Source organism: Hemiscyllium ocellatum, chromosome 32 (assembly GCF_020745735.1).
Source record: "Hemiscyllium ocellatum isolate sHemOce1 chromosome 32, sHemOce1.pat.X.cur, whole genome shotgun sequence".
NCBI lineage: Eukaryota > Metazoa > Chordata > Chondrichthyes > Orectolobiformes > Hemiscylliidae > Hemiscyllium > Hemiscyllium ocellatum.
In genome coordinates, this window is record NC_083432.1 from 6,793,626 (window position 1) to 6,820,780 (window position 27,155).

Below are 27,155 nucleotides of genomic sequence, written 5' to 3' on the forward strand. Positions count from 1 at the left end.
CAATATTTAACAAGCATCTGGATGGGTATATAAATAGGAAGGGTTTAGAAGGATATGGGCAAAATACTGGCAAGTGGTACTAGATTAGGTTGGGATATCTGGTCAGCATGGATGAGTCGAACTGAAGGGTCTGTTCCCATGCTGTACATCTCTATGACTCTGACTAGATGGCTTCATGTTAGCAACATAGAACTCAAGCTTTTAGCCCATCAGCCAGCCAGCAGAAATCTTCTCAACGAAACGAAAGCAAAACGACAAACCTTCCTGACTCTGAGCCCTGACCCCACCCTCATGACTTTTCATTTTTTAAAAATCATCCCATGAGAATTGAAAAGTTGCTTACCAACAGCCGGTCTAAAAGAGACATTTCAGCATCACTGAGTACACCTCTCACCACAGAGAAACAGCATAGAACACCTCTCAAAGGCACAGTCCTGTCACAAAACAGGCAAACACAAAAGGACAACAGCTAATAGCCAACATCAACTCTACTAGAATATGCTAGTGGGACTGAGTGGGTAAAGGTACCCCAGCTGGGATTCATGCATTCGCGTTCTGTGAAGGTAAGTGTTAGAGAACTATTTCCTCAGGACCACTGCAGCACAGTCTAAACATTTCTCTCTCAGTGCTTGTAGCTAACAAGCCTGACCAAGAAATAAAGGAAACAACTGACCGTCATCCAGAATGTTGAGATTCATTGCCGAAAGGAATCAGAACAACAGAACCTCAACCAAACTGCAAACTTGCTACTTGTAACCTCCACTGGAATGGTTGCAACATTCAACTAACCACTCATCATACATTTAGCCCTAAATCTGGTTTTAATAAATCTTTAAAAATTTTAATATTAAACTTATTTTTATCCTTTTCGACTCTCCTCGTGTTGAGTGCTAATCCTTGGTGTTTAGTAATTCATAAACTCACTTTTGTTAACTCAAGAAGTCTAAAGCTGGGTCTGGGTGAAAAGGAAAGCAATTAGTTTTCAAATTAACTTTGTTGTGACTACCTGAGGGGCTGGGTAAAGAAACAAGAGGCACCACTTCATCCCTATTCACCTCAGATTTCGGGACACTGTGCAGAAATATAGTAAGTGGGGAACCTCCCCCAGGGCCTGAGCAAAGAGTGTCCATAACTCCATGGGTGATTCCTGGGGATAAGGGTCATTTTCCAAAGAGTTGGCTCCCGATTCCTGCCCAGAACCTAGAAAGGCACTAAAACCAGACTCATTTCCTGACATGAATCCTCACTGTACAGGACACTGAATATGTGCTGCCAGGGATGGAGAGGGTTAGGAAGAGGACTGTTGAGCTTGAAGCCCAGATAACTGGGGGCATCGCCACCAATGGAGGAGTGATTAAATATCAGGGTGGTTCAAGAGTCTAGCATTGGAGGCCTTGCAGGGTTATAGAGCTGGTGAAGATCACAGAGGTGAGGAGGGTGAGGGATTTGAAAACAAAGTGCGGAATGACTTCCTGAGGAAGTGGTGTGGGTACAATTACAACGTTTAAAAGACATTTGGATCGGTGCATGAACAGAAAGGTTTGGAGGAATATGAGCCAGCTCAAGCAAATGGGACTAGTATATTTTGGAATTATGGTTGGCATGGACTGGTTGGACTGAAGGGTCTGTTTCTGTGCTGTCTGGCTCTATTGCTAGACCAGAAACCAATGTAGGATAGCAAGCACGAGGGTAATAGTGAAAGGAGACTTGGTGCGGGGTAAGACACAGATAGCAGAGGTTTGGATGATCTCAAAGTGACCAAGAATAGATTGTGGGGCACCAGCCAAGAATTTGTTGGGTAGTTAAACTTAGACATAACAAGGCATGAATGAGGGTTTGAGATAGGCTGAGACAAGGGCAGGTTTGGGTAATGCTATGAAAGTGAAAATAGGCACCCTTAAGCATGAACATACATCGACGTCCACCTCAGTATTAATTCTGATGCCAAGACCATGAACAGTCTGGTTAAATCTCAGTGTTGTTGGGGAAAGGGATAGTTAGAGAGTGGAGTTTTGAGTGGGGACTGTAAACAGTCACTTCAATCTTCCAGAGACTTCATTAAAGGAAATATTGGCTCATCCAGTAATGGGCATTGAATAAGCAGCCTCAGAACTGAGCAACAGTGGAAATGTCGAGAGGGTGGGGGTGAGGTGGAGCTGGCATTGCTGATGTTCTTGTAAAAATAACACTGTGCCTTCAGCTGGGGGAGGGGGTGGAGGTGTTATTTCCAAAAGGCAGCATGTAGATGGGAATCAGAATGAGGGCAAGGATTGCTCCTCGGGAGACCCTTGTGGTATCAGCAGGAGAGCAGGAAGACAAGCTATTGCAAAGGAGTCTCTGATTCAGAGTTGTCAGACAAGAATGGAACGATGAGAGCGCAACCCCTTCCCTTCCCCCATTAAAGTCGCTTAAAGCAGACAGGGATTGGCGTACGGTGGCTGCAATCAACTATCTCAAAGAAGAGTCAAGAGAGTGAAAGCCTACCTCTGTGACTTTGACAAGAGCTGCTTCAATAGTATGAGAGGGGACAATACCCAATTGGAGGGATTCAAACAGAGTTCCAGGAGAAATGAACGTAGATGGTGGACCATGAAAAAGTGCAAAGTGTTGACTGGAGATGGACTGCAGTTTTAAAGGATGGGAGGGTCAAGGATTATTCTTTAAACTGGAAGAAGAGCACATCACATCAGATTTAAAAGGACAGAGAATAATATTATCTGAAGGATTGCCTCATAGAATGAGGGAACAGATGATGGATATATTAGTTCAAGGTAACTTTGCATATAAAAATGGGGAACTAACAATCAATGAAGTGAAAGTGTTACGGAGTGCAGCTAACAGAAATAAAGCCCTCCTATAAGAGTATGAACTCTGCTCACAGACAGTTACAACTTACATTGGTCACATAAGACAGTCAAATCAAATCAAAATTCTGGGTTACAATTACCCACCCACTTTGTGAAAGGGAGCCTCATGATCAGTGGAAGTTACAACGTGGGCCTGGGTCTGAACAGACCAAGTGTGATTAACAGAATTGTTACTGACAATTTTGAGAAGGAAGAGAAATTAGGATTTGTCACAAGCAAATAAACCTCAAATGCTCAAAATACAGTCTATTGATGTTTCAGATGTTATTCAAAGTAACACTACTGAAGTAACTCCACAGAGGCCAGTACCCAATCACCAAATGACCCACTTGGAGAGTCCTTGACACTGATGCAGCTCCCTCAGAGCCAGCTCTCCGTGTCAGGATGGCTGACATTCCTGTTCTGATCTGTCAGCCCGGGCTCCTTCATTGGGGCTGTTATTTGGACCAATCAAGGAACTCTGATTCTCAGAGGATACCCCTGTGGCTGACCTCGTTACAATCACTACATCCCTCCCCCTTGGAGTCAGAGGATGAATGCTGGCTGTATTTTTTTGTAGCTCTTCCTAGGGTGTTTTAGCAGGTTCCTCCGACTTTGCCTCAGACATGGGGGACGTATAACACACAGTAACTGCCTTCTTGCGCCTGGAGGGTCTCAGAAGAAATTCATTCTCTTGTTCAGGTGGCAAGGACATCAAAGCAGCAACATCGACTCCGTCCATTTCAGATTCCAAGATAAACAGCGCCTAGCGGACCCGGAAGCTGGTGTCGCGCTAGCTTACCTGGGAAGGTTTTTTTTTCTTATAAAAGCGCACAGGCGAGGAACCCGAGGCACTACAGGGGTAGAGCCTCCCACCCGCCCTCCTCCTCTAACCTAATAATAAGACCTGTTGTGGTAAGCAGGTAAGTGCTGCATTTTGCTTGTTTGTTTTTTTAGGTCTAATTTTTAAAGTTTACCTTTTAGAGGGATGGCAGCGAAGGCAGTGCAATGTTCCTCTTGCAACATGTATGAGGTGAGGGAAGCCATTAGCGTCCCTGCTGATTACACTTGCAAGAAGTGCACCCATCTTCAGCTCCTCCAAGACCGTGTTAGGGAACTGGAGCTGGAGTTGGATGAACTGCGGATCATTCGGGAGGCAGAGGTGGTCATAGATCAGAGCTTTAGGGAAGTAGTTACTCCGAAAGTTATAGAGAGATGGGTGACAGTGAGGGGGAGTGGGAGGAAGCAGCCAGTGCAGGGACCCCCCGCGGTCATTCCCCTCAAGAACAAGTATACCGTTTTGGATACTTGTGGGGGGGATGACTTACCAGGGGTAAGCAACGAGGTTCAGGCCTCTGGCACGGAGCCTGTCCCCGTTGCTCAGAAGGGAAGGGTGGAGAAAGGTAGAGCGATAGTTATTGGGGATTCAATAGTGAGGGGCACAGATAGGCGGTTTTGTGGGGGCGACAGAGACTCACGATTGGTATGTTGCCTCCCAGGTGCAAGGGTACGTGATGTCTCTGATCGTGTTTTCCGGGTCCTTAAGGGGGAGGGGGAGCAGCCCCAGATCGTGGTCCACGTTGGCACCAACGACATAGGTAGGAAGAGGGGTGAAGATGTTAGGCAGGCTTTCAGGGAGCTAGGTTGGAAGCTCAGAGCTAGAACGAACAGAGTTGTTGTCTCTGGTTTGTTACCCGTGCCACGTGATAGAGAGTTGAGGAATAGGGAGAGAGAACAGTGGCTACAGGGATGATGCAGGAGGGAGGGATTCCGGTTTCTGGACAACTGAGGTTCTTTCTGGGGAAGGTGGGACCTCTATAAACAGGATGGTCTACACCTGAACCTGAGGGGGTCCAGTATCCTTGGGGGGAGGTTTGCCAGTGCTCTTTGGGAGGGTTTAAACTAACTCTGCAGGGGCAAGGGAACCTGGACTGTAGCTTTAGGGTACAGGACCTTGAGTGTAGGGAGGTTAGGAACATGGCATCGATCTCGAAGGAGGGTGCCTGTAAACAGGAAGGTGGCTTGAAGTGTGTATACTTCAATGCCAGAAGTATAAGAAATAAGGTAGGTGAACTTGCAGCGTGGGTTGGTACCTGGGACTTCAATGTTGTGGCCATTACAGAGACATGGGTAGAACAGGGACAGGAATGGCTGTTGCAGGTTCCAGGGTTTAAATGTTTTAGTAGGGTCAGAGATGGGGGTAAAAGAGGGGGAGGTGTGGCATTGCTTGTCAAGGATAGTATTACAGCGGTGGAAAGGACGATGGAGGGAGACTTGCCATCTGAAGTAGTTTGGGCTGAGGTTAGAAATAGGAAAGGTGAGGTCACCCTGTTAGGAGTTTTCTACAGGCCTCCTAATAGTCCAAGAGAGGTAGAGGAAAGTATTGCGAGGATGATTCAGGAGAAGAGTGAAAGTAGCAGGGTGGTTGTTATGGGGGACTTTAACTTCCAGATATTGACTGGGAAAGCTATAGCTTGAGTTCATTAGATGGGTCGGTGTTTGTCCAATGTGTGCAGGACAGTTTCCTGACACAATATGTAGACAGGCCAACAAGAGGTGAGGCTATACTGGATTTGGTTCTAGGTAACGAACCAGGCCAGGTGTTAGACTTGGAGGTAGGTGAGCACTTCGGGGACAGTGACCACAACTCGGTGACTTTTACTCTAGTGATGGAGAGGGATAAGTGTGCACTGCAGGGCAAGAGCTATAGCTGGGGGCAGGGAAATTATGATGCGGTGAGGCATGACTTAGGATGCGTGGATTGGAAAAACAGGCTTCAAGGGAAGAACACAAATGATATGTGGAGATTGTTCAAGGAACAGCTAATGGGTGTCCTTGATAAGTATGTACCAGTCAGGCAGGGAGTAAAGGGTCTTGTGAGGGAGCCGTGGTTTAATAAGGAATTGGAGTCCCTTGTGAAAGGGAAGAGGGCGGCCTATGTAAAGATGAGGCGTGAAGGTTCAGTTGGGGCGATTGGGAGTTATAAGGTAGCCAGGAAGGATCTAAAGAGAGAGCTAAGAGCAGCGAGAAGGGGACATGAAAAGTCCTTAGTTGGTAGGATTAGGGAAAACCCAAAGGCATTCTATAGGTATGTCAGGAATAAAAGGATGACTAGGGTAGGTATCGGTCCAGTCAAGGATAGTAGTGGGAAGTTGTGCGTGGAGGCGGAGGAGATTGGAGAGACACTAAATCAATACTTTTCGTCAGTATTCACTCAGGAACAGGACACTGTTGCTGATGTGAATATTGAGTCACAAGTGATTAGAATGGATGGCCTTGAGGTATGTAGGGAAGCGGTCTGGGGAATACTGGGAAGGATGAAAATAGATAAGTCTCCTGGGCCTGATGGCATTTATCCTAGGATCCACTGGGAAGCTAGGGAGGAGATAGCGGAGCCATTGGCCTTGATTTTTATGTTGTCATTGTCTACGGGAATAGTGCCAGAAGACTGGAGGATAGCGATGTGGTCCCCTTGTTCAAGAAGGGGAATAGGGATAGCCCTAGTAACTATAGGCCAGTGAGTCTCACTTCTGTTGTGGGCAAAGTCTTAGAGAGAATTGTAAGGGATAGGATTTATGAACATCTGGATAGGAATAATGTGATCAAAGATAGTCAGCATGGTTTTGTGAAGGGCAGTTCGTGCCTCACAAACCTTATTGAGTTCTTTGAGAAGGTGACCAAGGAAGTGGACGAGGGTAAAGCAGTAGATGTGGTGTATATGGATTTTAGCAAGGCGTTCGATAAGGTACCCCATGATAAGCTAATGCAAAAACTATGGAGGTATGGCATTGAAGGTGCATTAGAGGTTTGGATTAGGAATTGGCTGGCTGGAAGGAGACAGAGGGTAGTAGTTGATGGTATAGGTTCATCTTGGAGTGCAGTTACTAACGGTGTTCCACAAGAATCTGTTTTGGGACCATTGCTGTTTGTCATTTTTATAAATGACCTAGAGGAGGGGCTTGAAAGCTGGGTGAGCAAGTTTGCGGATGACACGAAAGTCGGTGGAGTTGTGGACAGCGAAGAAGGATGTGGCAGGTTACGGTGGGACATAGATAAGTTGCAGAGGTGGGCAGAAAGGTGGCAAAAGGAGTTCAATGGAGCTAAGTGTGAAGTCATTCACTTTGGTAGGAGTAACAAGAAGATGGATTACTGGGCTAATGGTAGACTACTTGGTAGTGTGGATGAGCAGAGGGATCTTGGTGTCCATGTACACAGATCTTTGAAAGTTGTCACCCAGGTAAATAGTGCTGTGAAGAAGGCATATGGTGTACTGGGCTTTATTGGTAGAGGAATTGAGTTCCGGAGTCCTGAGGTCATGTTGCAGTTGTATAAGACTCTGGTGCGGCCTCATCTGGAGTATTGTGTGCAGTTTTGGTCGCCATACTATAGGAAGGATGTGGAGGCATTGGAACGAGTGCAGAGGAGGTTTACCACGATGTTGCCTGGCATGGTAGGAAGATCGTATGAGGAAAGGCTGAGGCACTTGGGGCTGTTCTCATTGGAGAAAAGAAGGTTTAGGGGTAACTTGATCGAGGTGTACAAGATGATTAGGGGTTTTGATAGGGTTGACAGTGAGAACCTTTTTCCGCTAATGGAGTCAGCTGTTTCTAGGGGACACAGCTTTAAATTAAGGGGTGGTAGGTATAGGACAGATGTTAGGGGTAGATTCTTTACTCAGCGGGTTGTGAGTTCATGGAATGCCCTGCCAGTAGCAGTGGTGGACTCTCCCTCTTCATTTAAGCGGGCATTGGATAAGCATATGGAGGTTATTGGGCTAGTGTAGGTTAGGTAGGCTTCGGTCGGCGCAACATCGAGGGCCGAAGGGCCTGTACTGCGCTGTATTTTTCTATGTTCTATGTTCTATGTTCTATCTCTTCAACACTTTATAGAGAGGGAGAACCCAAGGGTTCTGGAACAGTGGGAGAGGCTTGTCAAGAAGCTTGGTATTTAAAGTCTGGTTGAAGATTTGTAGCTCGGGTGTCCGTTGTTGTGTTCTGTTCGCCGAGCTGGAAGTTTTTGCTGCAAACGTTTCGTTCCCTGGCTAGGGAACATCATCAGTGCTATTGGAGCCTCCTGTGAAGCGCTGCTTTGATGTTTCTTCCGGTATTTATAGTGGTTTGTTCTTGCCGCTTCCGGGTGTCAGTTTCAGCTGTAGTAGTTTGTATGTGGGGTCCAGGTCCATGTGTCTGTTAATGGAGTTTGTGGATGAATGCCATGCCTCTAGGAATTCCCTGGCTGTTCTCTGTCTGGCTTGTCCTATGATGGTAGCGTTTTCCCAGTCAAATTCATGTTCCTGGTTGTCTGAGTGTATGGCTACTAGGGATAGCTGGTCGTGTCGTTTTGTGGCTAGCTGATGTTCACCCATGGGATCACCAATCTCGGGACTCATAGCAGAGGCAGTTATGCAAAGGTTAGAACATACAGCCCTACCACAAATCCAACCCAAACTCTGGATCAGATACATCGATGACACCTTTGTAATCATCAAAAACACAGAAATAGAAAAAACACACCGAATCATCAACGCCACACTCACAGGAATCCGATTCACGAGAGAAGAGGAAAAGGATAGCCAACTCCCATTCCTAGACGTGTTAGTAGAGAGAACACCCAACGGAGAATTCACCACAAGGGTACACAGGAAACCAACACACACAGACCAAGTCCTAAACTATGAAAGTAACCACCCCAACACACACAAACGAAGCTGCATCAGGACACTATTCAAAAGAGCCACAACACACTGCAGTACACCAGAACTGCGAAAAGAGGAAGAGGAACACCTATACAAGGTATTCGCCAAAAACGGATACCCACGCAACTTTATTACCAGATGCCTAAGAGATAGACCACGGAATGAGGACATGCCACAACCAAAAGGACTAGCCACACTACCATACGTCAGGAGCGTCTCAGAACTGACAGCCAGACTACTGCGACCCTTAGGACTCATAACAGCACACAAGCCAACTTCCACACTCAGACAACAACTCACTAGAACAAAGGACCCAATAGCCAGCACGAGCCAAACTAACGTAGTTTACAAAATACCATGCAAGGACTGCACAAAACACTATATAGGACAAACAGGAAGACAGCTAACAATCCGCATCCATGAACATCAGCTAGCCACAAAACGACACGACCAGCTATCCCTACTAGCCATTCACTCAGACAACCAGGAACATGAATTTGACTGGGAAAACACTACCATCTTAGGACAAGCCAGACAGAGAACAGCCAGGGAATTCCTAGAGGCATGGCATTCATCCACAAACTCCATTAACAGACACATGGACCTGGACCCCATATACAAACCACTACAGCTGAAACTGACACCCAGAAGCGGCAAGAACATCCATCAACAGACACATCGACCTGGACCCCACATACAAACTACTACAGCTGAAACTGACACCCGGAAGCGGCAAGAACAAACCACTATAAATACCGGAAGAAACATCAAAGCAGCGCTTCACAGGAGGCTCCAATAGCACTGATGATGTTCCCTAGCCAGGAAACTAAACGTTTGCAGCAAAAACTTCCAGCTCGGCGAACAGAACCACAACAAGCTTGGTATGTTTTGCTCCTGTCCCGTTTGAGAGGTTGCAGTTTTCATTTGATCCACGTGCTTGTTCAGGACCATCGTACCCACCTGAACTATATACAACACTAGACCTGACCTCACATTGACCGCAGCTCTTACCCATGCAGGGCTACTGCCGTGGTTCCCACACCTAACCTCATCCCTGAAGTAACCGGTCTCTCTCAATTAGCAGAGTCTTGTGACTGGCAATGCCGTTCCTGATGCCATTTTATCCATTTCCCCCCAGGTCTGGAAAATCAGATTTAACTGGGTGCAGAATCTTCCACCTTATTATAACTCTGCTGCATCTATCCCTGTAGGTGCATGAGGGGGTGGTCCGATAATCAAATAGGAACCGGCACAGTTTGATATCAAGTAAAGCTCTCCAGGTCCAGAAAGGTCACTGTTCTGGTTTCCCTATCACCACCAGCTGTTTCCTTTTTACCAGACTGGCTCTTTCTGCATCCAAGGTCTGATGCTGTCAGCTCTGATGGGAAATGTGTCCAGAAGTTTAAAGTCATAACAAACTCTTCCAGTTGTGGTACCACCAGTGGTGTCACTGCCAGTGGGAGGCAGCTCAATGAATCGGTGCTTGCTACTTGGCAATGTTCCAACTCGTAATTACATGCACTTCTATTAGAGCCCACTGCTGAATTCGGCCTGAAGCTATGGGCGGCACTGCCTTGGCCTCTTGAAGTAGACCTAGCAGGGGTTTGTGGTTCGTTATTATTACACATTTACATCCACAAAAGTATTTGTAGAACTTCCTGACTCCAAATATGACCGCCAAATCTTCCTTCTGTCTGGGTGCATTTATGCTTTGCATTAGCTAAAGTCCTGGATGCATACACTATTGGGTGTTCCTCTCCGTTGAACCATCTAATGCTACCCAAGAGTCGCACGGCGAGGCATCGCAACATTGATCCCTAGCGAGAGCTGGTGTTAGTGTGCTGACATCTTAGAGGATGGCAGCGGTTTCTTCACTTCCCTGAAAGTTAGGCTCTGCAACCATTTCCAAGGCTGACCATTTTTTAAGAGTTGATGCAAAGGTGCCAGGATGAAGGCCAGGTCACGTATGAACTTTCCACAATAATTCACCAGCCCAAGCAAAGACTCAAACTTCAGTACTGATGTGGGAGCTGAGACACCTTCGAATGCCCTCACTTTATCTTCCAACGGGTGTAACCCGATCTTATTGACTGGTCTCTGATGAGAAGCAGCTGGTTCAGTTCCCACTGATTGTAATAAGAGGCTCAGGCCCAAGTTGATGGGGTGGCATCGGTTGAGAAAGATTCACCTTGATTGGCTCAACATTTTTGATTGAAAAATGGTTGGCTGTCCAATTGAAGTCCTCATAGGTCATTTGGGGTGTCCAGAACACACATATTTCCCTTCCAATACAAAGCCCACCTTGGAAAAATGGCTAAGGACACATTCTCTATTGGTCTTCCTGGTTATTGGCATGTCATCTAGATAAATGGCAAACTGGGCTAGTTCTTGTAAAATGTTCTCCACAGTCCACTGAAAAGTTGTACAGGCTGATAATACCCCAAATGGCAGACTCATGCATTGGTACAAATCCCTTGGGGTATTAACTGTAGCATATTCCTTGGAATCCTCATGTAACCACAATTGCAAATACACATTAGTGGTACAGTGGTTAGCACTGCTGCCTCAGCGCCAGAGACCCGGGTTCAATTTCCCACCTCAGGCGACTGTCTGTGTGGAGTTTGCACGTTCTCCCCGTGTCTGCGTGGGTTTCTGCCGGGTGCTCTGGTTTCCTCCCACAGTCCAAAGATGTGCGAGTCAGGTGAATTGGTCATGCTAAACTGCCCGTAGTGTTAGGTAAGGGGTAAATGTAGGGGTATGGGTGGGTTGCGCTTCAGCGGGTCGGTGTGGACTTGTTGGGCCGAAGGGCCTGTTTCCACACTAAGTAATCTAATCTATTCATGCATCACTCACATGGCTCATGTCCAACCTCATGAAGGCAGCCCCTCTGCTAGCTTTACATATAAATTCCCAATGCGTGGGACTGATAACTGTCCAACTGCGAGATGCAGTTTACCATTTGTTTAAAATCCACACAAAGGTGAACCAACCAGTCAGCTTCACAATTGGTGCTGTCCATTCCACAAACTGAAAATGTGGTGCTGGAAAAGCGCAGCCGGTCAGGCAACATCCAAGGAACAGGAGAATCGACGTTTCAGGCATGAGCCCTTCTTCAGGCCGAAACATCGATTCTCCTGCTCCTTCGATGCTGCCTGACCTGCTGCACTTTTCCAGCACCACATTTTCAGCTCTGATCTCCAGCATCTGCAGTCCTCACTTTCCCATTCCACAAACTGCTCTAGTTTTACTATTCCTTCACTTGGAGAAAGTGAGGACTGCAGATGCTGGAGATCAGAGCTGAAAATGTGTTGCTGGAAAAGTGCAGCAGGTCAGGCAGCATCCAAGGAACAGGAGAATCGATGTTTCGGGCATGAGCCCTCAATTACCAACTTCCCGATTTCTGCATCTACTTTTGCCCACAACACAAATGGCAGTGGGCGGGCTTGCAGAATCAGGGAATTGCTTCCTGGTAAACATGCAAGATGGCCTTGGCTCCTCCTTTGATAATCCCTAGACATTCAGGGACTTCTGAGGATTTCAATTGGACAGCCAGCCATTTTAAAAAATCAAAAATGTTGAGCCAATCAAGGTGAATCTTTCTCAACCAATGTCATCCCATCAACCTTGGGCCTGAGCCTCTTATTACAATCAGTGGGAACTGAACCAGCTGCTTCTCATAAGAGACCAGAACTGAAGTTGTAACCTTAATCTGTAAGGGTTCCCAGTTTAGGTTATAGGTATAAGTCAGAGATGTACAGCATGGAAACAGACCTTGGTCCAACTCGTCCACGCCGACCAGATATCCCAACTCAATCTAGTCCCACTTGCCAGCACCTGACCCATATCCCTCCAAACCCTTCCTATTCATATACCCATCCAAATGCCTTTTAAATGTTGCAATTGTACAGCCTCCACCACACCCTCTGGCAGCTCATTCCATACACATACTACCCTCAGCATGAAAAAGTTGCCCCTTAGGTCTCTTTTCCCTCTCATCCTAAACTTATGCCCTCTAGTTCTGAACTCCTCGACCCCAGGTAAAAGACTTTGTCTATTTATCCTATCCATGCCCCTCAATTGTGTAAACCTCTATAAAGGTCTCCCCTCAGCCTCCGAAGCTCCAGGGAAAACAGCCCCAGCCTGTTCAGCCTCTCCCTGAAGTTCAAACCCTCCAACCCTGGCAACGTCCTTGTAAATCTTTTCTGAACCCTTTCAAGTTTCACAACATCTTTCTGATAGGAAGGAAACCAGAATTGCATGCAATATTCCAACAGTGGCCTAACCAATGTCCTGTATATCCCAGATACCAGCTTATGAGTGCTCTTACTCAGTTTAGGTCTACTGTGACTTTGTTGTCCTGAGTCTACATACCAGCAGCAACTATAATGGTCTGCTGGCCCACATCCTGAAGAAAATGTTAACTGTTTGGCAGAGGCTTGGCTTTGGTGATTTTTTTTACATAATTTTTTTTAAATAACTGGTTATTTCTTTTAAAATAGCCAGAATCAATAACTTCATTAACACAAATGTAGTGTCCAATGAAATATCCTCATTATTAATTAAGCTGTCAACATAGATGAAACTGAATCTGGAAAATGAGCTGGACATTATTGTGTTCCTTTAAACAGAACAAAATTTCTCCACTAAAGAAATTCAAGAAGTGCTATTGATGACAGAGGACGGAAATGTAGATGACAGACAATCATGTTACAATTACATTAGCAATTTGTCCATCTGTCTGCAATAGATTAAACTTTTTGTAAAGGATGCAGGAATAAGGGTTTGGGAATATATAATCTCACTGACGAGGTAAATGAGAGGTGGGAGATCTGTAGAGATAATAAAGAAAACTGTCTTGGCCAATAGGAAGTCTGCCCTCAGTGAGAGATTTCAATGAAGCGGTGGCTCTGGATTTAAAGGTATGAACAATATCTTTGTCGTCTATTCATAGCAAATTCCATAAACAAATAAAGAAAAATCTTAGTAACAAAGCAGTTGATGAGTTTATTGTCAGAGGAGAGCAGGGTTTAAAAATTATTTGGAGTACAGGAAAGAAGCAGAGCTTTCTTCAAATTCCAGGATGATCTGGGAATAAAGTCTTGAGCAGGACCCAATGCGTTCTCATTATATGTTCTAGCTAGGTCTGGGTGGTGGATGGCGATACCAGTTGTTCAACACTGCATCCATTGGACACCATTCAACGGCATCAAGTCCGATTGGCTGTCTCTTAACTCTATCTTGATTCAATAATCTTCAATACAGCTGCCTAATAAAAATTCTTTATCTGGATTTAAAATATTCAAAGAAAATATTGCTTGAGGAGCTTCACCTCATCGCAGTTACTTTCCTGTCACCTTGGCCAATGGTCAGTGAGTCTCACTTGGAACCTTTGGTCACAACAGTCAGGAATCAAACTGACTTTATAATGCTCACACACAAACACACAATCCAGCAACAGTCTCTTCTCTGAAGCCAATTAAAGCCTTTCTCGGGTCATCTATTACACCAATGAGTGCAACACTGACCTGGATTCAAACACTGGTCTTTTCCCTATTTTACGTGGGAGTAGGAGATAGTGAAGACTGCAGATGCTGGAGAAGTCCGAGTCAGTAAAGTGTGGTGCTGGAAAAAATACAGCAAGTCAGGCAGCATCTGAGCAGCAAGAGAGTCAACATTTCAGGCTTAACCCTTCATCAGGACTCGAGGCCTGATGCTGCCTGACCTGCTGTGCTTTTTCCAGCGCCACACTTTATCGACCCAGTTTTCATGGCTCCATTCTGCCTCAATCAGTACCTTCAATCCCAAAAGAAGAGCTTTTTCAAAACAAAAAATTCATTAATGGGACATGGGTGTCACTGGCTGGGTCAGCATTTACTAGCTGTCCCTAGCTGCCCTTTGAGAAGGTGGGGGTGAGCTGCCTTCCTGAACTGCTGCAGTCCATGTGCTGAATGCAGACCCACAATGCTGTTGAGGGAGAAATTCCAGGATTTACACTGAAAGAAGGTGATATATTTCCAAGTCAGGATGGTGAGGGGAACATGAGGGGAACTTGGAGGGGAACATGGTGGTGTTTCCTTGTATCTGCTGCACTTGTCCTTCTAGTTGGAAGTGTCTGTGAGTTTGGCCCACCCCCCAGCTCATCCCAAATCCAACCTTCCAACTCGGCACCAGCCTCTTGACCTGTCCATCTCCCTCCCCGCCTATCTGCACCACCCTCCCCATCCAATTAGCCCCACCTGCATCCATCTATCGCCTACTGTCCCACAGCCCCATCGCGACACCCCTATTTATCTCAGACCCCTCCCCCTCCACAATCCTGATGAGGGACTTACAAGACCATACTACACAGGAGCAGAAGTTAGGCCACTCAGCCCACTGAGTCTGCTCTGCTATTCAATCATGGCTGATAGGTTTCTCAACACCATTCTCCCACCTTCTCCCTGTAACCCTTGATCTGTTTGAAAAATCAAGAACCTATTTCAGCCTTAAATAGACTCAATGACCTGGCCTCCACAGCCTTCTGTGGCAGTGAATTCCACAGTTTCATCACTCTATGGCTGAAGACCTTTCACCTTATCTCCATTCTAAAAGGTCTTCCCTTTACTCTAAGGCTGTGCCCTCGGGTCCTAGTTTCTCCTACCAATGGAAACATCTTCCCAGCATCCACTCTGTCCAGACCTTTCACTGTTCTGCGTGTTTCAGTTAGATCCTCCTGTATCCTTCTAAATTCCATCAAGTATAGACCCAGAGTCCTCAAACATTCCTCATATGTTAAGCTTTTCATTCCTGGGACCATTCTTGTGAACCTCCTATGTCCACACTTCAGGGCCAGTACATCCTTCCTGAGATATGGGGTTCAAAACTCTGCACATCCTCCAAATGACCAAAGCCTTATAGAACTTCAGAAGTGCATCCCTGCTTTTATATTCAAGTCCTCTCAAAATAAATACCATCATTGTATTTGCCTTCCTAACTAATGACTCAACCTGCACGTTTACCTCGAGAGAATCCTGGACTAGAACTCCCAAGTTTCTTTACACTTCAGACTTCTGAACTTTCATCCCATTTAGAAAATAGTCCATACCTCTATTCTTCCAGCCAAATTGTATGATCTCACACTTTCCCACATTGTACTCTATCTGCCACTAAATTGTCCACACTCCTAACCTATCCAAATCCTTCTGCAGTCTCCCCGCTTCCTCGATGCTACCTGTCCCTCTATCTTTGTATCATCTCAAAGCTTACCGGAATGCCATCAGTTTCTTTATCTAGATCATTAAAGCATAAAGTGAAAAGTTCTCCCAACACTGAGCCTTGCAGAACACCACTTGTCACCAGCTGCCATCCTGAGAGAGACCCTTTTATCCCTGCTCTGTTTTCTGTCAGACAGCCAGGCTTCTATCCACGGTAGCACCTTGCCTCGAACACCATGGGCCCTATCTTACTCAGTAGCCTCCTCTGCTGCACTTTGTCAAAGGTCTTTTTGAAGTCCAGGTAGATAACATCCATTAGTTCTCCTTGGTGTAACGTGATTGTTACTTCCTCAAAAGAATCCTAGCAGATTTGTCAGGCACGACCTTCCCGTGATGAACCCTCGCTGACTTTGCCCTATTTTACCATCCACCTCCAAATATTCAGAAATCACATCCATCACAATGGATTCCAGTATCTTACCCCCACCCGAGGTTAGACTAACTAGTCTGTAATTTTCCATCTTTTGCCTTCCTCCCTTTTTAAAACAGGGATGTCATGTTAGCAATTTTCCAGTCCTCTGGGACCCTCCCGGATTCTAGCGACTCCTGAAAGATCACCATTACCTCTTCACTTATCTCCCTTAGACCTCTGGGGTGTGGTCCATCTGGTGCAGATGATTTATCCACCTCCAGGCCATTCAGTTCTTCTAGCACTTCTCCTAGCCACCATACTCAGCTCTGCCTCCTCACTCTCTTGAATTTTTGGGATATTACTCGTGTCTTCCACCATGAAAACTGACACAAAGTAATTATTCAGTTCCTCAGCCATTTCCTTGTCTCTCCAGTGTCATTTTCCAGTGGTCCAATGTCCACTTTTGCTTCTCTTTTTCCCTTTATCTATCTAAAGAAACTCTTATAGTCTTCCTTTATATTACTAGCTAGCTTACCGTTCTTTTTAATCTTCTCCCTCCTTGTTTTTTTTTGTTGCCCTCTGTTGGTCTTTGTGAGCTTCCCAATCCTCTGGTTTCCCACTGCCCTTCACCACATTATATGCTTTCTCTTTTGCTTTTATGCTATCCCTGACTTCCCTACTCAGCCATGGTTGTCTCATCCTCCCTGTCAGCAAAAGTGAGGACTGCAGATGCTGGAAACCAGAGTTTAGATCAGAGTGGTGCTGGAAAAGCACAGCAGGTCAGGCAGCATCCGAGGAGCAGGAAAATTGACGTTATGGGCAAAAGGACTTCATCAGGAATGGAGGCAGGGAGCCTCCAGGGTGGAGAGATAAATGAGGGGGGGGTGGTGGGGGGAGGGGAAGAGAAAAGCTGGGGAGAAGGTTGCAAAGAGTACAATAGGTGAAGGGGGGTGGGCAAGAAGGTGATAGGTCAGAGGGGAGGGTGGAGTGGATAGGTGGGAAGGGGGATTGACAGGTGGGACAGGTCATGAGGACGGTGCTGAGCTGGAAGGTTGGAACTGGGGTAAGGTGGGGGAAGGGGAAATGAGGAAGCTGTTGAAGTCCACACTGATGCCCTGGGGTTGAAGTGTTCCGAAGCGGAAGATGAGGCGTTCTTCCTCCAGGCGTCGGGTGGTGAGGGAGCAGCGGTGGAGGCGACCCAGGACCTGCATGTCCTCAGCAGAGTTTGGGGGGGGGGGGAGAAGAGTTCAAATGTTGGGCCACAGGGTGGTATGGTCGATTGGTGCGGGTGTCCCAGAGATATTCCCTGAAGCACTCTGCAAGAAGACATCCAGTCTCCCCAATGTAGAGGAGACCACATCGGGAGCAACGGATACAATATCCTCCCTGTACCATGCTGCTTTTTCCTCAGGATGAACCTCCGCTGTGTCTCCTGAGTTACTCCTAGAAACGCCTGCCATTATGGTCCCACTGTCTTTCATGCCCGAAACGTCGACTGTCTCGCTCCTCACATGCTGCCTGACCTGCTGTGCTTTTCCAGCAGCACACTTTTTGACTCTTGACTCTCCAGCATCTGCAATCCTCACTGTTCCCGAGTCATGTAAAGGAGCCTTGGCGGGTTTATGTAGTACTGCTTGTAGGTAGCATCTTACACATTTAGAAAAAGTACCTACAACTTTACTTCAGTTGCTGAGTTGTTGGCAATTTGTCTCCTCCCACCCTGCCCCCTGCACAGGACTACACCTCCTCCCACCCTGCCCCCTGCACTGGACTACATCTCCTCCCACCCTGCCCCCTGCACTGGACTACACCTCCTCCCACCCTGCCCCCTGCACTGGACTACACCTCCTCCCACCCTGCCCTGGACTACACCTCCTCCCATCCTGCCCCCTGCAAAAACGCCATCCCATATTCCCAATTCCTTCGTCTCCGCCGCTCCCAGGAGGACCAGTTCCAACACCGCACAGCCCAGATGGCCTCCTTCTTCAAGGACCGCAGATTCCCCCCAGACGTGATCGACGATGCCCTCCACCGCATCTCCTCCACTTCCCACTCCTCCGCCCTTGAGCCCCGCTCCTCCAACCGCCACCAAGACAGAACCCCACTGGTTCTCACCTACCACCCCACCAACCTCCGCATACAACGTATCATCCGCCGTCATTTCCGCCACCTCCAAACGGACCCCACCACCAAGGATATATTTTCCTCCCCTCCCCTATCAGCGTTCCGCAAGGACCACTCCCTTCGTGACTCCCTCGTGAGATCCACACCCCCCACCAACCCAACCTCCACCCCCGGCACTTTCCCCTGCGACCGCAGGAAATGTAAAACTTGCGCCCACACCTCCACACTCACTTCCCTCCAAGGCCCCAAGGGATCCTTCCATATCCGCCACAAGTTCACCTGTACCTCCACACACATCATCTATTGCATCCGCTGCACCCGATGTGGCCTCCTCTATATTGGGGAGACAGGCCGCTTACTTGCGGAACGCTTCAGAGAACACCTCTGGGCCGCCCAGACCAACCAACCCAACCACCCCGTGGCTCAACACTTTAACTCTCCCTCCCACTCCACCGAGGACATGCAGGTCCTTGGACTCCTCCACCGGCAGAACATAACAACACGACGGCTGGAGGAGGAGCGCCTCATCTTCCGCCCGGGAACCCTCCAACCACATGGTATGAATTCAGATTTCTCCAGTTTCCTCATTTCCCCTCCCCCCACCTTGTCTCAGTCGGTTCCCTCAACTCAGCACCGCCCTCCTAACCTGCAATCTTCTTCCTGACCTCTCCGCCCCCACCCCACTCCGGCCTATCACCCTCACTTTGACCTCCCTCCACCTATCCCACCTCCATCGCCCCTCCCCCAAGTCCCTCCTCCCTACCTTTTATCTTAGCCTGCTTGGCTACTCTCTCTCATTCCTGATGAAGGGCTTATGCTCGAAACGTCGAATTCCTTATTCCTGAGATGCTACCTGGCCTGCTGTGCTTTGACCAGCAACACATTTTCAGCAATTTGTCTGAGCCATCAGTGTCTACCGATGTAAAAAGCATGGCCTGCCATTTTAGTGTTCTATGCCTCGAAGCAGTAATATCCACCTACAGTGGAATCAGTTTCAATAAAGCACAGGCAATTTATTTATTACAACATTCTAATCAAGTTGCAATTAAACACCCACATAATCATACAGTCTAGAGGCCCAATATAGCTTGCAAATTTTAAAAAGCTCCTGGGGTGTATTGATCCAAAACACAGACTCCAAGCCCTTTAACTTCTGTTTTAAAAAAATGAGATATATGCATCACTGTAAGGCCAGCATTTGCTGTTTATCTCTAAATTGTCCTTGAACTGACTGCTTGCTAGGCCATTTCAGAGAGCAATCAATGGTCAGCACACTGAACATTAACTCTCATACAACTTCTGGGTCACACATCACTTATAGGCCCAATGGAGCCTACAGACCCTACATTATCTGTAGGCCCTATAGTTTACAGAACCAGCACATTCAAATGGACACACAGATCCTAGTACTTGAATTGCAAGTACATTTTACCTGCTCAAATTTCGGTCATTATTTCATAAATGAGCGTGAGAGATCCCATGGAGAAATGTGCACTGTCCTGTTACTCCCAGCTGAGGGGAAGACAGAGCACCAGCAGAAGATCTGCAGTCAGAGATGCTGATGGCAGCAACATTAATATCAGTTTGAAATGCTACTTTCAGGCATCACCACCATCTAAACAAGGCCTTTACACTCGAAGCACTTTAAACTCCCAAACAGAAGGCGAGGATGCAGATGCTGAAGATCAGAGTTGAAGAGTGTGTTGCTAGAAAAGCACAGCCAGTCAGGCAGCATTCAAGGAACAGAAGAATTGATGTTTCGGACATAAACCCTTCATCAGGAATGAGGCTTGTGACGCAAAGGGGTGGAGAGATAAATGGGAGGGGGTGGGGCTGGGGGAAAGGTAGCTGAGAGTGCGATAGGTCAATGAAGGTGGGGGAGAAGGTGATAAGTCAGAGAAGAGGGTGGAGTGGATAGGTAGGAAGAAGATGGACAGGTAGGACAGAGGTCAAGAGGGCGGTGCCAAGTTGGAGGGTTGGATCTGGGATAAGGTGGGGGTAGGGGAAATTGGTGAAACCCATGTGGTTGGAGGGTCCCAAGGCGGAAGATGAGACGTTCTTCCTCCAGGCATCGGTGGTTAGGGTTTGACAGTGGTGGAGTGTGGAAAAAGATCTGTCACCCTGCCTCCCCACAGCATGGCCACACAAAACACAGGAAATCAAGCCTGTCCAAACCATACAAGAAACACCCAGAATGCCTCAGTATTGACCAAACAGGCTGACAAGGGAAGACAGACATGAGCACAGTCACTCGCAGACCAGGGAATACACTTCCCAAGACAACCTGATGATTAGCTTCCTGGACCCGATAAACACAGCTGTCCCAAAGCCCTCGGGGCAGTCTCGTACCCTAGTGATACCAAAGCCACACAAAGGACAGGTCAGACGGTGAGGCACAGAATACCTCACTCACAGGAGACCAGCATTGGAAACCGCTTATTGTCAAGAAAAGGGACATTCTCATATTCCCTCAAAGAGAGCTGGAATCTCCTGATCGATGCTGCCAGATGCTGCATTGTATCTACATTCAGGACATTCTTCTGATAACTGCTTTGTGATTATCACTATCATAACTGGATTACTTGAACATCAGGACCACTGTATTTTCATACTTTTTAAATTAGCATCATGATACTATATTACTATAAAAGCCAGCTTGATTCTCAGCCCAGGGAAGGGAGTTTCAGCCACCTGGACAGACCGCCTGTGCTGTTTCAGCTTGGTCAGTTTCTCTTCCATGATATCATTCTGTGAATAAACGGTTTGTTAATTTCACTTCGATCTGTGATTTGTGATCTCTGCTTTATTGGGCTAATTTCTCCAACAAGGAGATCCAGGACTTGCATGTCCTTGGCGGAGTGGGAGGGGAGTTGAAGTGTTCGGCCAGGGGATGGTGGGGTTGGTGGGTGCGTGTGTCCTAGAGATGTTCTCTGAAGCGACCTGCAAGTTGGTGTCCTGTCCCCCAGACGTACAGGAGACCACATCGGGAACAACATGTGTGGAAATGCAGGTAAATCTCTGATGGATGTGGAAGGTTCCTTTGGGGCCTTGGATGGAGGGGAGGAAGGATGCGTAGCCCTTAGCAGGAGGTAATCAGAGCCTTATCAACTGAATGAAAGTTGGAGACTCAGAAATCGCACGTTGAAATTCCAGAGACTGTGGATACCACCCTTCAAATGTATACCATTTACATACCAAGGACTCAAAGGAATGTGCAGATAATGGGATAAAAAGGCACTGAAGCAGGTGATCAGTCATGAATGGTAGGGTCAGGGCGCTTTAATGACCTATTCTACTGCCTGAGTTTCTATGGCGCTCAATTCCTCAGCGTTTCATAATCATAAGGAAGCTTCCCGGAGAACGAGCCTCCAAAAGGGACACATTCACAATCACAGGCAGCAGTACAGTGTCCTGAATCTAAATTAAACAGGAGCTCAAACAGCGAAGCCAGTTTCAAAGTGAATGTCTCGCTCTATCATGCTGTCTGGGGTCATTGTGAAATGGTGCCAAAGGAGAATAGTATTCCTGACATCATCCAAAATGATCTCTCAAAGGAACAGATGGTGGCCATTCAGCCCTTCCTCACCTTAGCTATATGATTGACATCTTAAATCAAATCATTTCAAGGACAGGAGCAGGGATGTGTTGTTGAAGTTATACAGGGCCTTAGTGAGGCCACATCGAGAATATTGTGAGCAGTTTTGTTCTCAGTTTCTGAGGAAGGATGCTCTTGCTCTCGAGGGAGTGCAGCGAAGGTTTACCCTGATTCCGGGAATGATGGGACTGATGTATGAGGAAAGATTGTCTAGGTTAGGATTGTTTTTGCATGAATTCAGACAAGTGAGGGGAGGTCCTCACAGAGACTTAAAATTCCAACAGGACTAGACCGGGTAGATGCATTGGGGATGTTCCCAATGGTGGGTGTGTCCAGAACCAGGGCTCACAGTCTGAGGATTCGGGGTAGACCATTTAGGACGACAATGAGGAGACATTTCTTCACCCAAAGAGGGGTGAGCCTGTGGAATTCATTACCACAGGAAGTAGTTGATGCCAAAGCACTGAATGTATTCAAGAGGCAGCTGGATATAGCACTTGGGGCGAATGGGATCAGAGGTTATGGGGAGAAAGCAGGATTAGGCTACTGAGTTGGACAATTTGGCCAAGATTGTGCTGAACAGCAGAGCAAGCTTGAAGAGCCGAATGGCCTCCCCCTGCTCCTGTCTATGTCTCCATGTCTACACCATATCTTAACCCTGTCTTGCTCAATAACCCCAGATATATGAAATTTTTCAAATTACACCTGCCTCAATAGTTACTGGGGGTGGGGGGGGGGGGGCGGGGTGCAGTTGTGTTGCAGAGTTCCACAGGCCTTTCTGTGAAGTAATGCTCCTTGACATCACTCCTGAATGGCCTTTTATTTTGGAATTACCCATCAGAGGGAATAGTTGTATTTCTTTTTTAATTCTGCCCTGATATACTCTTTAATTACAAAACACCACAATTAGATCAGCCCTTAACCTCGTGAACAAAAGGGAACATAAGCCTATTCAATGCAACATATTCTCATAATGTCACCTGCGCTTATTGCAGTCAATCAGTACTGCATTCCTACCGAGTCCTTCCTGAAGGCAAGAGCTGAGAACTGAACATTGTGTGCTAAATCAAATCTCACCACTGCTTCACGAGCTGGATCAGAATCTCACCCTGCTGCATTCTAGCCCCTGGAGAGAAAGGCCTAAATTCCAGGAGCTTAGAAAGCCATTTCTGCACCAATCCACTGAGTGCTTTTGATCTCTGTACATGAAAATCAGTATTTCTCAGTCACAGCTCCTAGCTTTCCAGCATTTAGAAACTACATCATTCTGCTTTCTGAAAAGTCCAAACTGGATCAATTCTCATGCTCTCAGATCAAACTTCAGCTTTGTGCATTCAATCAATCCTTCTATGTTACAATAGTATTTCCATTTCAAAGGTATCCCGTTGGTTGTTGTGCGTGTTAATAGAAATACAAGGCTTCTTCTTAAGGCATGTCACTTAGCAACTTTCAGTTCCCCTCTATGCCGTGTCTCCTTACTTGGCATTTGCTGCACATTTGGATAAACAATTCTCCAGTCCTTGACTGAACAGAGAAAAGCAGCAGTGCCAATCAAAATCAATGAGGAACATCACAAACAACATCCTGACAGTTTGAGTACATTCTCCCTATTCCCACTCTCTAAGACATTGAGCAATCTCTCATATTCCCAAGTTCACCATTAGTGCAGTTGTTTAATTGTAGTGAATCTGTAGATTTACTTCTTAACTTTCCTCATTTCTCGGAGTCCTTTATTCTCACCCTGAAAAGATTAACAAATTAAGGATGCAATGTAAATATATAGCAAGTCTTCAATTTTCAGGTTTTCAAATCAATGTTTCTCGAAAAGATTTTTTCAGACCTTGGAAGTTTGTTACATTGTCTCAGTCTGCATGACCTCTCTTGATCTTCGCACTTTCCATTTAATTAACTTTGCCTCAGAGCTTTTGCTGTCTTTCTAGATCACTTATTCTTATAGATCATCTTTCCAAAGCTATAATAACCATCTTTGTTCATATTAATGCCTGTCTCCCTTTCCCAAACTTCATCTTTACAAATGGACTTCATTTTCTTTCATCATTTTCAGGCTTATGCCTGAAACGTCGATTGTCCTGCTCCTCAGATGCTGCCTGACTAGCTGCGCTTTCCCAGCAATACACTCTCAACTTAATTTCTTTTAGTGATGCTCAACCAGTCACCTGCTTTGAGTGATAGAATGTGACATAGTGGCTTTCAGTTGAAACAGTGCTTCTGAGTCACTGTTTTTATCCCTTATGCTCTATACATTCATGTTGTACACAGAACTCCCAGCATGGAAAGCATCCAGACAGCCAACTAGTCCATACACTGTTACTTCACAGTAACCCATCCCATTCTAGCAAGGTACCCTTCGATCTCCTTCTCTAGCTTTCCCTTAATTGCTTCAGTACAAATCATCTTAACTCTTCCAGATGGTAACAAGGCCTACATTTTCCCCACTTCTGGATGAAGGGATTGCTCCTACATTCCACTGTTAATTTATATTTGTGCATATTGTCCCAAAGACAGAAACCTGTTCCCCACAACTACTGTCTCAAATCCCTTCAAAGGCATTCATTGGACCACACTGGAGAAAGAAATCCCAGCCTCTTCAATCTTTCCTGATAGTTTTAATTTCTCAGATAATTCCACAATATTTTTAACATCTTCTACAGTATTGTTGTGTTTTTTTTTGCAATATGGGAATTAGGAGCATTTGAAAAAAAGCAATAGCTGCAAACCCAACCTTTTGCCCAGATGCAATTTTTCTCACATTTAACTTCATACTTTCATGAGCCTGACTGGGTTCGAATCAGTGGCAATGTAATACTCCCAGACTATTAATCCAGAAACCCAGACTAATGTTAGGGCGGCACGGTGGCACAGTGGTTAGCACTGCTGCCTCACAGCGCCAGGGACCTGGGTTCAATTCCCGCCTCAGGCAACTGACTGTGTGGAGTTTGCACGTTCTCCCCGTGTCTGCGTGGGTTTCCTCCGGGTGCTCCGGTTTCCTCCCACAGTCACAAAGATGTGCGGGTCAGGTGAATTGGCCATGCTAAATTGCCCATAGTGTTAGGTAAGGGGTATATGTATGGGTGGGTTGCGCGTCGGTGTGGACTTGTTGGGCCGAAGGGCCTGTTTCCACACTGTAAGTAATCTAATCTAATGTCTTGAGGGCATGCTTAAACCCCAGTTACTGTGGTAATTAGTTGAATGTACATTTAATTAAGAAATTTGGAATATAAAGCTAATTTCAGTAATGGTAACAATGATTATCATGAAAAGTTCATTAATGTCCTTTAAACAAAAGAAATCTGCCCTCCTTACACGGTCTGGCCTACATGTGACTCCAGACCCTCAGCAATGTGGCTGACTCTGAAACGTCCTCTGAAGTGATCTAGAAAGCTGTTCAGTTCAAGGGCCAGTTCCAAATGGATAACACCTCATGCAAAAACTGCTAATTTTCTCTGAACAAGAAATGTTGATATTAAGTCTATTGGTCAAGCTAAACTTTACATTTGTCACTTTTTTGTGATCTTCAAGTTATTTTCACTCACTTGTATTTCTACCTGGATTCTCTCCTTGATTGATTGGTTCACTGTCCTCTCTCTCTAGGAGGTGGTGAGGACAAAACAGGAGACCTATTTGTTGACCCGAGTTCTGGCAGCAGTAAGACAAGGTGGTGGGGACATTCTGCTCCCTTTAGCACTCACTCTGAATTCACCCTCATGGCAAACACACTCTCTCACTGCTGCCTGGTAAACGAAGGGGCTTCATATGTAGGGGATCAGCATGTGGGGGAAGAGTATTTCTGCTCATCACCCACATGAAACAGGAGACCCAGGGGAACAAACCTGCTCGACCCACAGCCAGAGACTCCACCTACACCGAAACCCCACTCTGAGCCGGAGATTCTGATTTGATGCTCTCCGAGCAGTTAAAGAGCCTGCATTTAGATAGCACCCCTGACATTCCCGAGTACGCTCCCCAATGTGGGTTTTATCCTGATACAGTACACAGCGACTTTCGGTTAAACTCCTCAGAAACCTTGGGCAGTTCCCAGGTGAAGATAGGATCCTGTAGTCACAATCCATGTTTACTCCGTGTCCCGGTTATTCCTGGCCGGGGGCACATTCCTTCCCGACCTTCCCTCAGCCAGGCACATCCCATCCCATCCTTACCGACTTTCCTGAAGGCTTTCAGAGCGAGTTTGTTGGGATCCGACTCCGGCAGCTGCGAGCCCCTGGATCTGGTACCGATCATGGTGTTGCTTTGTCCCGGCCGCTCTCTCTGCTCGCTGCCCGGGGGGTGGTGGGGGTTCCTGAGCTCCGAGCCTGGGACACAGAGCCGGCCTGTGCCGGGCTGCTCTCTCTCTGTCTCTGTCTGTGTCTCTCTCTCTTCACTCCCTGCAGCTTGAGGTGTTTCTCTCTGCTCAATCCCCAGCTGCTCTCAGCTCCCCTGCCCTCCCCCTTCACCTTCTTCCCTCAGGCTGGAGGCTGGATCCTGCTAACCAGAAGCGTCTTCTCTCCGACCCTTCACTTATAATCCAGGAATTCAACTCATGTGACTTTCTGCCTCTCTATAAGGAAAAAGGAGTCGTCGTGATAAAATTGAAAGGGAATTTCAATGGGTCCCTCTTTACCCTTTTAATTACTGAATGCTGTCATTCACTCAGGGATGTGAAAGGCAGCCCATTGGACAAATGCCATGTCAATATTTTCATTTGTGTTAAGCCCTGAGTCAGGTGCCCAAGCTCTCCCTCATTGGTGCCCTCTTCACTTTGCTTACCGCCACTGGCAGTTACTGTGTACCACTAAACTTCCTTTTTTTCATAAATTGCCTTTCTGGATAACTTATTGTTTCCTTTTCAGATTATGGTTTCCTTCTGAATTTTGAGTCCCTAACTATAGCTTGAAGCACTGTCCTGGTCCCCTTACGTAAGGAAACTGGCACAGGGAGCAAAACCAGGGGAGATTCACAAGACCGTGCCAAGTACGGACCAAGTCACAGAATTGTTAAATCCAGCTCATGCCTTTACGGACCTGACAGAATTAATGTGGGAAGGTGGTTTCCATTTTGGGAGAGTCTAGGAGCAGAGAGCATAATCTCAGATTACTGAGTCAGTTGTTTAAAACAGAGATGAGGAGGAATTTCTTCTCTCGGCTGTTTACCACAGAGGGTTGTCAAGGTTGGGTCACTTAGTCTATTCAAGGCTGAGAAACAGATTTTAAATCAGGAAGGGAATCAAAGGAAAGTGGAGCTAAGAATGGATCATTTACATAAATGATTTGGA

At 46.5% G+C, this 27,155-nt stretch overlaps 1 protein-coding gene across 2 annotated transcripts in view; it reads right to left on the reverse strand.

Annotated features, from left to right (window-relative positions):
• The window catches only part of LOC132830783 (1-phosphatidylinositol 4,5-bisphosphate phosphodiesterase delta-3-like), a 91,028-nt gene extending 64,607 nt beyond the window's left edge, over nt 1–26,421 (reverse strand). For both annotated transcript variants that reach the window (XM_060848629.1, XM_060848628.1), the window contains exon 1: nt 26,044–26,421. In XM_060848629.1, the coding sequence (XP_060704612.1) occupies nt 26,044–26,125 (82 nt within the window). In that variant the 5' untranslated portion in view covers nt 26,126–26,421. The remainder of the gene's footprint in view (nt 1–26,043) is intronic.
• Nucleotides 26,422–27,155: the final 734 nt, after the last annotated feature.